The sequence below is a fragment of the Urocampus carinirostris genome, chromosome 2 (assembly GCF_059441175.1).
Source record: "Urocampus carinirostris isolate Australia breed hairy pipefish chromosome 2, RoL_Ucar_1.0, whole genome shotgun sequence".
Taxonomy (NCBI): Eukaryota; Metazoa; Chordata; class Actinopteri; order Syngnathiformes; family Syngnathidae; genus Urocampus; species Urocampus carinirostris.
The window spans coordinates 18,776,763-18,789,651 of NC_142350.1; the positions used below are offsets into that span (position 1 = coordinate 18,776,763).

The window sequence follows — 12,889 nt, forward strand, 5'->3', positions numbered from 1 at the left end:
CATCTCCGAATTGCAAAAATCAAAGATCACAAGCTGTCAACCACGGCCAGAAATATCTGGCCGTGAAGCAGACACTGAGTCACCTTCATGATCATTGTGTCTCCTCTGCCAGGTGAGTGAATCACCTTCATGATCATGGTATGACCAGGCTGCAATGGATGTAGCATTAACAAACAATACACAGATATTGTCAACATGAAATAGAGGTCATTCATAAGCTATAAAATAGAAGTGAGTTTAAAGCATAGATTTTTCTTTTTAAATTTTATATTTTGAGGGGCTGTTTGGGTTGAATTTGGGGGTTACCGCACCCAATATTGGGAACATGACACCGTTTAAAATAAAAAATAAAATGAAATAAACACCCACAATCACAATGGCAACAGACACGCGGTGTCATGATGTCACATTAGGGCGCATTGGGTTCCCTCTTCACAGCTCCTTCTTCCTGCTTCACCCCTCCCGTCTCTTCTTGTCTTTTTATTTTTTCTTTTCTTTTTCTTTTTTTTTTGCAGAAGGAGGGAGGATCCCGGACGGCTGCCAAATGCTGACAACAACGCAAGATCCACGACACAAAAACGCACAAAAAAGACACACATAAGACACACTAGGAGTGGATAGACACGCAGGACCAGTCAAAGTTGCCACATTCGAACCCCAACAGCCGACATGCCTCAGGTAAGAAAACCAGACTGACCCACTAACCACCTCACATTCATTGCTTGGCACTTTTTTACACTTTTTACTCACAAAAAAGTTTTTTTTTAAATCCTAAAAAGGAAAAAGCACGCCTGCATGTTCCGTTTTAAAACACGCGTGGGCGGCGCGCGTCTTTCAGACGTGCGTCAAAAGCCGCCGAAGACGAGAAAACCGATTTTAATCTGGTTTTATTGAAATAAAACCGACTTTGGTTTGTGATTTATCGTCAAGTTAAATTAGAGGGCGAGACAATGCAAGGGAGAAAAGTTTCAACGGCGAAACTTGCAAGCGGCCCCTCCCTAAAATGTATCAAGTTTTTCCAAAAGTCGGACGGCGCACGCGCGTCATTAACTTATTTAATTAAAACAAGATGGCCGTAGGTTTATTTTTTTTCATTTTTTATCATCTCAGAAAGTTGGACGGGATCCACTTGACCAAATTAAAGGTGGAGTGCGACGTTTGAGGTGTCTTTAAAAGTTGAAAGTAGAATATTTCCTCTATTAAATATGTGATAACAATGCCCCAGTGAGTTGAAAGAGCCTTTCTATTTGTTCCCCCACAGCACCTATCTGCTTTTATCCTACTTTTAGCAAAGCAGTTATTAGGAAGCAGGATCGTGAGGAAGACTGGGTGGAGAAGCATTTTGTGCTTGTTCCCTGGGTTTTTGTTAGTGTAGCCTGAAAGTGGTAAAAGTAAGAAAAGGCCTGTTTTAAATACAGTTCGAACGCTAACACAAACCCCCAAAAAGATGAAAAAAGTAGAGTTTATGAGTAAGAGGAATGAGCTGAATGTGATTGTGACTTTGTGCCAGAAGATGGCGGCAGAGAGTAGCACAATTTCAAGTTGGGGACACCACCTTTAATAATGGCTATATTTTTATAAAACACACATTAAAACGTGTTCTTCAGCAGTTTTTTCTCTCATTTTCAAGACGTTTTCTTCTTTCACAACTTTTTTCATTTTCATTTTCAAACTTTACAATATTTTTCCAATCATTTCAGTGGACTTTTGACTGTCAGGAGCTGCAAGCATTGGGGGGAAAGAAAAAATACTTGGAATTTGTAAAGGTGACCTTAAAAAGTTGAATGTTTTCCCTATCAGGGATGTGTTAACAATGCCCAACTGAGTTTAAAGAGTAGCAAAATAACACCACCTCAAAAACGTGTTGATGGTTATATTTTGATGAAACGCGTTGGTGAAAAGTCTTCTTGACGGTTACTTTTTAATCATATTTAATATTTTTAAAGACCTTTTTTCATTTTCGTATTTCCACTTTACAACAGTTTTCCAATTATTTAAGGAGCTGCTAAAATTGGAAGAAAAATACAATGAGATAAGGGAAAACTTGAAAATACGAAACAATACTTGAAATCTGATCCAATACATGTCAGCAGGACATGAAATGTTGGAAAGATGGTGTTTCTTACTTTTATATAGTTTTTTTCCCTTTTGTAGCATATACATACATTTAGATTTTTTTTAAAGTAAATTATACATAAGTTCTCACAGTTTGGGTTTCTGTTTCGAGGTGCGCTGGATCAGTATAAAATGTCAACTCAAATTTTGTAGCTCTGTTTTATGTACTATTCTTTATTATTCAGCCTACTTTAGAAACCTACCCTACATATTCAAATCATGGATGACCAGGGATCTATTCAAAACACATCACATGTTTGGCACTGATTGTGTTAACTGGTTTATTTTAACACTTAAGTGACTGCAGTATTTCACCTGAACCAACTCCACACGCTATCCAAACACAACATTGCCCTCTAGCGACAGGAGAGAGCATTTATTTTGTATTTATTTTCAAGAAATCGTCACTTTTGATAGAAATGTTTATAGCCGGCTGGATCTACTGTTTTACGTTCTTAGTGGCCACCATTCTCAATGGTGGCAGCCATAAATCTTGAAAAATATTTATATTCAATATAGAATCATCCACATAATTTAACCTGCAAGGTGATCATGCTTTCACATTTTTTTAAATTGTAAAAATCAAGCATGAAAATCCCTCCCCTTTCAGCCAAATTTGCCGTTTTGAATTTAAAATGGGTGACCCATGAGTATCGTGTAGATCCGAGGAGAAAACATTTTGGGAGGGATTGCAATGGAATTTAACCCCATGATCCATTTTCATGCCTGAAAAATCTATAATACAAGTATGTAACTCACCTTTATTGTGCAAAGGATTACGCTTAGATGTGTCTACAACTCATACACACAGAAACAACCGGATAAAGGTTTTATTGTACTAAATCAATGTCCCCTAAATGACGTTGAGTGCAGAGGTGGAGGGCTTGCAGCAGCTTGTCATTCTTTGGAGAACAAGGGTGTGGTGTTTTTTTTTTTTTTTTTTTTTTTAAGTGTGTGTGTATAAGAGAGCGAGACAAAATAGCCGGCTGCCCGCGTAGAACAGCTACTTCGACTTGTTGCAATTTCTGGCGTGTTTTTCCTTTTTATGGTTAACTGAACACTAAACGGAGTGCACGACACGTGATATCACGTTATGCTATCAAAAGAAAACAATACTTTGGACATAGGCATCGTTTCTTGTACATGATTCAATTGTTTGTTTGTACATGATTCAAATTGAATCGTTTCTCCGGCGCCGTCACGAATGGCAGCCACTCCAGCAGCTCCCGTGTTATTTTCGATTGTTCTCAGTTATTTTCGATTGTTCTCAGCTTAGGGATGCTGCTGGAAAAGTGAATTTCCCTTCGGGGATGAATAAAGTATCTATCTATCTATCTATCTATCTATCTATCTAATACTTCCCCGTGTAATTCGAAGTCTGCCTTTGATGTTGACTGAAGATGGCTGCATTGTGACGATATCTAATTGTGTATTTTTAGTTGGAAAGCCTCATGACTATTTTGTAGCGCCAGTGACCCTGAAGCAACTCCAACGGTTTAACTCGCCCAAGCAAAGAACTTCATTTTACACGCCCTTGAAAGCCTTGTGTTCTCGTTTTCTACGCTTAAGCAAACAGTGGGTCACGTTGACCCATTTGGCACACAAAAGGAACTCATGTAGCAGAATGGTGATAGCGCAGTGCCTAGTGCAAGGGGGAGTGAATTTTGCAAATAAATAACTTTTTATTCTCAATGTAAAGCAGGGGTCACGAGAGTGAGGGGGAAAAAAGAAGTGCGAAAAAGGAGCGTGAGGAAAATGAAGATCAAGACAGAGAGAGGGGTAAAAGAATCAGAGGAACAGGAGGAAATAGAGAGAAGTAGAGAGTGAGTAATACGGAAAAAAAAGACAGAGAGAGAGAGGAACAATAGAAATAGAGCTAAGAACAAAGATAGTAAGGAACAGAAAGAAAGAAATAGAGTGAAGAATAGGACAAAATAGTTAGAGGGATAAAAGAATGAGCAGAACAGAAAGAAATACAGAGGGAGAGAAAGAAAGAGTAAGGAATAAGAGAAAAATGTGAGGGAGGAGGAAAAAAAAGTGAAGAACAGAAAAAAATGGAGAGAGTGAGGATTAGGAAGAGAGAGAGGGAGAGAGAGAGAAAAATCTAGTGAAATAGAAAAAGTGGGGAACAAGAAGAAAGAGAGTAAGAAAGAGATAGGAGACAGATTGAGAGAGAAAGAGGGAGATGGAACGGAAAAAGAGAGAGCGTGAGAAAGAGAGGTAAAAAGGGAGAAGAATTAGAGAGATGGAAAATGGGAGAAGAAAAAGAAGGAGAGAGTTGGAGAGAAATAAAAAGAAAAAGAGAGAGGGGAAGAGGGAGAAAAAAAAGAGAAAAAAAAGGACATAGCGAGATAGAGAAATAGATAAAGGAAAAAAGAAAGAAATATAGCTACACCTGTTTGTGAGTTGCTTGGACTTGCTTTGGTGACATACACTCGTTTTCTCTTTCACTTCTCTCAGCCCCGTCTGACCGGCCGGATCTGGCCTGCGAGCCGCACGCTCGTCACCCCTTCCTTATATACAGCATATCAAATGGCCATGAGGTCGACTGGATGTTTTTAAATGTGCTTTCTCGTCTAGTACTCTGACTTGGAGGGCGCCATCAACACGCTGGTCACCCAGTTCCACTCGGCCTCGGCTGACAAAAGCCCCACGCTCAAAATGGACGAGTTTAAAGGACTTCTGTCCTCTCAGCTGCCCAACCTGGCCAAGGTAAGACAGGGATCTGAGTCCGAGCCGGGGGTGTCCAACTCATTTGAGTTCGGGGGGAGGGGCCAAGCGGTAGAACAAATACTCTCACGGGGGCTGCACTGGCAGATGAGGGGAAGAGAGAGAGAGAAAAAGAGAGAGAGAGAGAGAGAGAGAGAGAGAGTTAAAGAAATTGAGTAAGAGAGAAAAAGATAGAGGGAGAAAGAAAAAGTGAGGACAAGCTTGAGAAAGAGAGAGGAAGAGAGAAGACGAAGAATTTCAGAAAGAAAATGCTAGAGAAAGAGCGGGAGAAAAAGAAGGAAAGATTAAAATAGAGAATTGCTAGATAAATGGATAGAGAGAGAAAGAAAGGAAGAAAGAAAGATATAAAGAGAGAAAAAACGTAAGGGAAACCAAGAGAGAGCGCGAAAGGACAAGGAAGAAACTCAGAGATAAAATGCTAGAGAAAGAGCGGGAGAAAAAGAAGGAAAGATTGAAATAGAGAATTGCCAGATAAATGGATAGAGAAAGAAAGGAAGGAAGAAAGAAAGAGAAAAACAGAGAGAGAAAAGACGAAATGTCAGAAAGAGAAAAGGAATTCGACAGGAGAAAAAGGAGGGGGATAAGAAGGAGAGACAGAGAGAGAAAGGAAAGCTAAAAAGAAAGGGAGAAGAGAAAGGAAGGGGTAAGGCAGTGGTAAAGAAATAGAGAAAGAGAAGTAGAAAGTCAGAGGGAGAAAGAACAGAGAAAGAGGGAAAGAGAGAGGTTTGGTTTGTATTTATCAAAAACACATTGTAACTTTCGATAGAAATGAGCTTGAGACTTGCTCTCTTTAGACATACTCAGAGATTTACGGCGGGTTGGATTATATCATCCATCGGCCCGATCCAACCCGCGGGTCATATGTTTGACATCTTAGTAGCTCTGATGAATTTTCGGTATTTGGCCGTGCCTTGGAAATGTGGGCTGCCAGGTTGTTGAGCGGGTACTTTGGAGATCATAAATCAAAAAGAGAGAAACACACTTTGTGTGTTTATTCAAGCCACATGGCTCAAAGTGCTAAAAGACAACAGAAAAAAAACACGGACAGGCTAAAAAAAAAACGCATTTATTCTGCTGCACTTACAACAAAGACACATACTTATATATACAAAATTAAAGCAGTGCATGCCAATTACAATCCTTTGTTTGAATTCTTTGTCAAAAACTGCATTTTTTGCAACGGTCTTCTTCAGTAGTTTGTCAAATATGTCATGCGGGTTTTATGTTACTGCCCCGTGGTGGCAACACACACACACACGTAAATGATCAAAAAACGTGTAACGCTATATGACTACAGGGCTGTCAAACTCATTTTGGCTCGTGCACATACTAGAGAAAACATTTCCACGGGGCAGGACGAGCAGATGAAAGTGAAAGAAGGAAAGGGAGAGAGCGAAAGTAAGTGACAGAGAGAGAAAGAGAGAGAACAAGTGAGGGATAGTAAGGGAAAGACAAGGAGAAAGAGAGTGAGAGAACCAGTGAAAGTAAGAGATTAAAAAAAAGGGGGAAAGAGAGACAGAAAGAGAAGACGAGAGAGAGATTGAGAGAAATAACAAGAGATAAAACAAGGGAAAGAATGAGAGCAAGAACCTGCAAGAGAAATAGAAAAAGAACACAAGAAAAAGAGATGGGGACAGAAATAAAGGGAGTAGGAGGGAGAGAGAGTGAGAAACAGGGAGAATAAGAAAGATACAGAGAGAAAGAATAAAAGGGTGAGAAACTGGGAGAAAGAGACAGAGAAAGAGAAAGAGGGAAAGGAAAGGACAAACTGGTAATATAGACAAAAGAGAGAGAAAGAGAAAAAAGAGATAAAGAGAGTTTGTGAGACGTAAAAAGAGAGAGAGAGAGAGAGAGAGATCAAGTTGTTTTGTTAACAGCTCGGCCTGGCACTGGCGACATCTAGTGGACATACTCAAAACTGCAGGTGTTTTTCTCTTGCGCTTCTCTCGGCGGCGTCTCCCGGGCCCGATGTCATCTATGGGCGGGCCTGATCCTGGCGGCGGGCCTTATCTTTGACACCCGTGCTACATGGTTACGTATTTTGGACATGTTTTTTTTTTTTTTTTTAATCTGCTATAATGGAGTTCGGACTTATCCCTCCATGATAACAGGGGATCTGCTTTTCAAGGCATAAAAAAAACATTTTGATTGAATGTATTAGCTCAGGAGGTAGAGCGCTCGTCTTGGGATCAAGAGATCGCAGGTTTGATTCCCGGCTCCTCCATGTTATATGTCGAAGTGTCCTTGGGCAAGACACTGAATCCCTAATGCCCCCGATAGCATGTAGTTGCCATGCATGGCTGCGTGGCCGCTATTGGTGTGTGAGTGTGTGTGTGTGTGTGTGTGTGTGAAGCACATTGTAAAGCGCTTTGGGAAGTCTTCATTGACTTGATAAGCTCTATAGAAATGCAGACCATTTACATTTAGTGACCCAAAGTAGCGTGTGCCTCTCCAAGTGTTGCAGCTGCCCCCGTGACCGTTCGGCACATGCTTGGAATTCCTCTCAGTTAACCGTTGGCCGTTGCGAGCAGTTGAAGGAACGCAACTTGAATATATATTTTAGCCGGCGTACTTTGTGTATTGACTCTGCGGACACGTAGGTGGAGGTGTGAACCGGAGACGGGCGCGTCTTCGGCTTTTGTCTGCCAATCGGTTCGCTCGTTTTGAGTGAGGAACTTCGAATGCACTCTGTTTTTTAGTTTTGGATTTTTAAAAAAAAACTTTTTTTTTTTCATTTGCTCCTAAAAACGGCAGCAGAAGAATCCATTTAGACTGGGTTGCCATACAGAGCTATAGACGTCCACATCCATTCGGACTAGGCTGCCGTTGATGGTCCATGTTAGCTAAACTGCCATTTTATGTATTTCATTAGGTCCCCTGTCAGTACTGTCGCAGTAGAGCATGCGCCACATGACCTATTTACAACAACTGGTGTTCCCTGATGGTTTCCCAACCGAATACTAACCATTCCCAACCCTGCTTAGCTTCCCGGGATGAGGCGCTTTCAGGGTGGTATGGCCGTAAATTGGTCAATGATGGCTGCAGATGTTAGAGACTCATTTTAGCTAGGCTGCTATTGACAGATACGTCAAAGATCTGTTTCAGTTAAGCTGCCATTGACGGCTATAGATGTTAAAGATTCATTTTAGTTAGGCTGCCATTGACGGCTCTAGACGTCAAGCATGCAGTCAAACTAGGTTGCCATTGATGGCTACAGATGTCAAAGACTCATTTCAGCACGGCTATAGACATCAAAGAATAGTTATAGCTAGGCTGCCATGATGGCTATAGATGTCAAAGATTCATTTTAGCTAGGGTGCCATCGACAGGTCTAGATATCAAAGATCCATTTTGACTGTGATGCCATTGATGGCTATAGATGTCAAAGATCCATTTCAGCAAGGCTGCTATTGACGGCTATAGACGTCGAAGAATAGTTATAGCTATGCTGCCGTTGACTGCTATAGATGTCTGAGATTCGTTTGAGCTAGGCTGTCTTTAATGGCGGTAGGCATCAGAGATCCATTTTAGCTGAGCTTCCATTGATGGCTATAGCGGTCAAGCATCCTGACAAACTAGGCTGCCATTGTATCTACCCGAACGGAATCAGGACCCAAATGCGTAGCGTTAACCACGAGTTTATTGAATAGAAAGAGGAAGGGCAACGCCCGCGATCCAGTGCTCGCTGAATGCAGGAAGCAAGTCGCTCTTGCAATCAGATCGTGATTGGAATACAAAAGTGGATCTTCCGTAGCGGGAGAGGGCGGTGTCAGGGAGGGAAAAACAAGTCGATAGCCAGGACAGGAGAGCAAAAACGTGGTTGGTATCAAAAATGGGTCGTAAGCCAGGACAGGAGAGCAGACGTGGTCGGGATTGAAAATCGGTTGTAAGCCGGGACGGGAGAGCAGATGTGGTTGGGATCGAAAACGGGTCGTAGCCGGAGACAAACGGGGAGATCAGGAACGGACAGGTGGAAAAACGGGACAGGCAGGTGTCAGAGTCAAAAAGGCTTGCCTTGTAACAACAGAGGTTCGCTGACAGACTGACAAAAGGAGAGTGACAGGACTGGGTTTAAAAGGGGACAGGGAGCCAATCAGATAGCCCGCAGCGGCTGGCGCCAAATGAGCGGGCACAGAAGATCCAAATCGGTAATCATGACATCCATTGGTGTCTATAGATGTCAACGATCCATTTATGAGTTATGAGAATAATTCAGAAATGTGGAGTCGGTTGGCACCCTAAAACCCATTATGATACAGCTGCGCTCAACAGCTTTCAGCATCGCCCCCTATGGGTCGCGTCCAAAAGCACAGGGGCATTGTACACATAAACAGCACACTATGAAACGTGTATTAGTGCAAGGATTACATCTTAATTATGTACATTTATTGTAAGACATGCAAAAAAATGAAGGAAGCGTTTCATGGTGGTAAATTGTTATGGGAAGAATTTCCTGCAACTGAAAATTTCATTATTCACAATTAGTTCAAGATCTGAAAATCATATATCTTAACAAATCCACGAGCAAGATTAAAAATCACGCTTATGAGTCAAAGTTATATTTGTGGCTCTGCAAAATACTAGTTTGATAGGGGATTCTTTTAATGGTACAGGAGACATTTTTGAAAGAAATGTCTTAGAAAGTCTTTAAAAAGTGCCTTGAATTTGACCACGAAGAAGATTTTTCAAAGTGTACTCTCTGAAAATAATTCGATATAGTCCCCGAACCATTTCATCAAAGTGTTGTTTCTATTTTTGTTTTTAGTTGAGTATCTTTGGGAAAAGATCCCTCTACCACTGTGCAGAAAAGCTTTTAATTTTTTTCATAAAATGCCAATAAAAGTCGACTCTATTTGTCTTTTTAACTAGACTGCCGCACCCAAAAATAAATAAATAATATCTTGCCCTGTTAGCAGAAACTTGTGTTCATTTAAAAACGCGTTTTTTAATGTTCCTTTATTTGAAAATACTTTCTATTTGTGTATTTTTTATTTTCATTTTTTATTTAATTTCTTTGGTAGAATGAGAAAAAAATTAGCTGAATTGTCGAACATGTCGGATCATTTTGATAATGTAGTCATATCAAAAATACTTTTGTAAATTACGAGCCGTATCTCACAATGTTTATCATGTTTGGCATTATTTTCCTTATTTTGTTCAAATAAAAAGGTAAAATGAGGAAAAACAATGAGCACAATTTCTTACCGCTAAAGTTTTTAATGATAAACGAAGCTTTGACATTTACAGTAGTATTTCTGTGAGAGTATTTAATGTATTTTGGTGCTTTTCCATCTTTTGGCCATCAGATGGCAGCAAAATCCCAACATTCAAATCTACCGACTTAAGGGGAAATTTTGGCTTCTTGGTCAAACTATTAGATGCTTTTCCCAGAAGATAGAGAATAGATGCCTTTTAATATCTGTTCATGACCATTTGGAACAGGAGTGTCAAACTCTCAACTCTGAGAGAGAGCGAGAGAGAGAGAGCGAGAGAGAGAGAGAGAGAGGGAGAGGAAGTGGCAAAGAGAAAACAAAAAGAGGTGGCATGAAACATAGAGCAAAAAAGAGAGAAAGTAAGAAAAAGAATGGAAGAGCTGAAGTGTGAAAGAAAAACACAAGTAGAAAGGGAGAGAATAAAAATTAAGATGAAGAAAGGGATAAAGAGAGAAAATGAGATGGGGAACAGGAAAGGGAAACAGAAAAGAAGGATGGAGAAAAAAAGAAACAATAAAGAAGGAAGGGATATGAAAAGAAAGGCAGAAAGAGACTGGGTGAAAGGGAGAGAAAAATAAAGAGAGAAAGAATGGGAAAAAGAGAAGAGGGGGGAGGGAAAAAATAAGGAAGAGAGGAAGCGAGGAAGAGAAAGAGGGGGAGGGAGAGAGAACATGAGAGAGGCGGAGAGAACTGGACTGAAAAAAATGGAAAATAAAGAAAAAAATGATAGAAAGAGAGGAAGTGTGAAAGAGAGAGAGAGACAGAATGGTACAAAAGGGAGAAAAAAATAAGATAAAGGAAGGGGGATAAAGAGAGAATACTAATGAGGGAAAACAAGAGATGGAGAAAAAGAAAGGGAAACAGAAGAGAAGGCTGACAAAAGAAAGGAAAAATGAGTGAAAAGGGAAAATGAAAAAGGAGAGCTATAAAAATAAAGGAAGAAAGAGAGACAGAAACTGTGAAAGGGAGTGAGGAAAGGAGTGAGGGGGGGAGGGATAAATAGAAAGGGAAAATGGAATGTTTTATACAGTGCTTTGAGTTTCAATTTTGCTGCCTGAAAAGCGCTATAGAAATCCATTTAGATGGATAGATTTATTGATGAATCGTATCAAAGAAGACATTCTGAGGCCCTCCCCCGTATCTCCGCAGGGCTTCATGAACGAGCAGGGCATGAGCGAGATCTTGCGGAAGATGGGCGTAGGCGACGGCGAGGGTATCTCCTTTTCCCACTTCTGGAACCTGATCCAGAATTTAGCCACCTCGCAGCACGGCCTCCTCGGCGGCAACACGGGCACCTCGTGCAGCTGCGCTCTCTTGTGAAGAACATCTCTGGCAACGGCGACGACCACAAACATCTCCGAGGTTCCTCTGGAACCCGACAGCAGCAGCATTGCCGCGCGTCGGGCAAAAATCCAAAAGAAGAAGACCCGCGTGCAAGGCATTCCATTTTTATACGCCATCATCTCGATATGACAGGTTTTCACATTTCCATCATATGTTGTATAATAAATTCCCCATTCAAATAAGGCTATTTTTTTTCTCTCTCACCGAACCTGCTCGCTTTAAAATGTATTTTTCTTATTTTCTATTTTCATTCAGGCACAAACTAACCTTCCCCCACAGTCATGGTGGGCTCTTAACCAGAGTACAACAAAGTATTCAAATATATCTTAAATTTACTGTGTACAAAAGGTAATATGTGCCCTAAAGGTGGGGTGCGGCGTTTGAAATGTCTTTAAAAAGTTGAAAGTTCAATATTTTTCTGTTAATTATGTGATTACTGAGTTCAAAGAGCCTCTTTAAAATTAAATTCCTTTGCCTATCTGCTTTTGCCCTACTTTTAGCAAAGCTGTTCAGGACGCGCAAAAATTAGATAGAGATGGGAAGTTAGAGAGTGATTGTATGCCCATGATTGCAGTTTTTTTTAATAGTGTAGCATGAAAGTGGTGAAAGTAAGAATAGGCCTGTTTTCAAATAGAGTTAAAAAAACAAACAAACAATAAAGATTGAAAAAAGTTTATTAGTACTAAGCTGACTGAAGCTGCAATCATGAATCTAATCCAGCAGAGGGTGACAGAGAGTAGCAAAATTTCAAGTTGCAGACACCACCTTTTTTAACAATGGGTGCAAGTTTCAAAGACTTTTGATGAAACACGTTGCGAAAAATGTTTTTGACAGTTTCTTTCGGCTACTTTTTCCCCAACAGAGTTCAAAGAGCCCTTACGCCTCATTTTCCATTGGACCTATCTTGCTATAAATTTTAATATATTTATAAACGTATATTTGTCAACGTTTGAATAGTAAAAGTAAGAAAAGGCCTGCTTCTAGTCGAGTACAAACCCAAACCCGCTAGAAAGATGAAAAAAAATGTGATTCGTGTCTAAAAAATGCAAGAGAATCATGAATAGGCTGCCTTAGGCGGCAATCATGACCTACATCCAGAAGATGGCAGCAGAGAATAACAAACTTTTCAAATCATGGACCCTACTTTTAATCATTAACTTACATTCTTCCTTATGTATAGTCAGGATTTTATCCAAAAGGGTCACGTTTACTTGATAAATCCATTCTATTGGTGGTTGGATGAGATCAGAATTGACTAGGACCGGTTTTCTGAAATTTCTGAATAAATTCCCTCCTTGTACTCAACGAATTTTGGGCTATGTTGTCGGAATGTCTGCAATGAAAACCCGACCTGTAGTATTATGTTTTTTTTACAGGGGGGAGGGGTGGTTAACAGTCCACATACAGCATTCAGGGTTGTAGGGTTGCTTGAAACCCTTGTTTTCAAGGATTGAAAAGTGCCTGTTTGTAAATGCTTGAAATTGTTG

The 12,889-nt window shown here is 40.4% G+C and overlaps 1 protein-coding gene across 1 annotated transcript; it reads left to right on the plus strand.

Annotated features, from left to right (window-relative positions):
- Positions 1-439: 439 nt before the first annotated feature.
- Positions 440-12,707, plus strand: LOC148371246 (protein S100-A13-like). The gene is made up of 3 exons (XM_088329215.1): positions 440-678; positions 4,696-4,827; positions 11,208-12,707. The coding sequence occupies exons 1-3, from the start codon at positions 670-672 to the stop codon at positions 11,376-11,378; spliced, it is 312 nt and encodes a 103-aa protein (XP_088185341.1). The 5' UTR covers positions 440-669; the 3' UTR covers positions 11,379-12,707.
- The last annotated feature ends 182 nt before the right edge of the window (positions 12,708-12,889 follow it).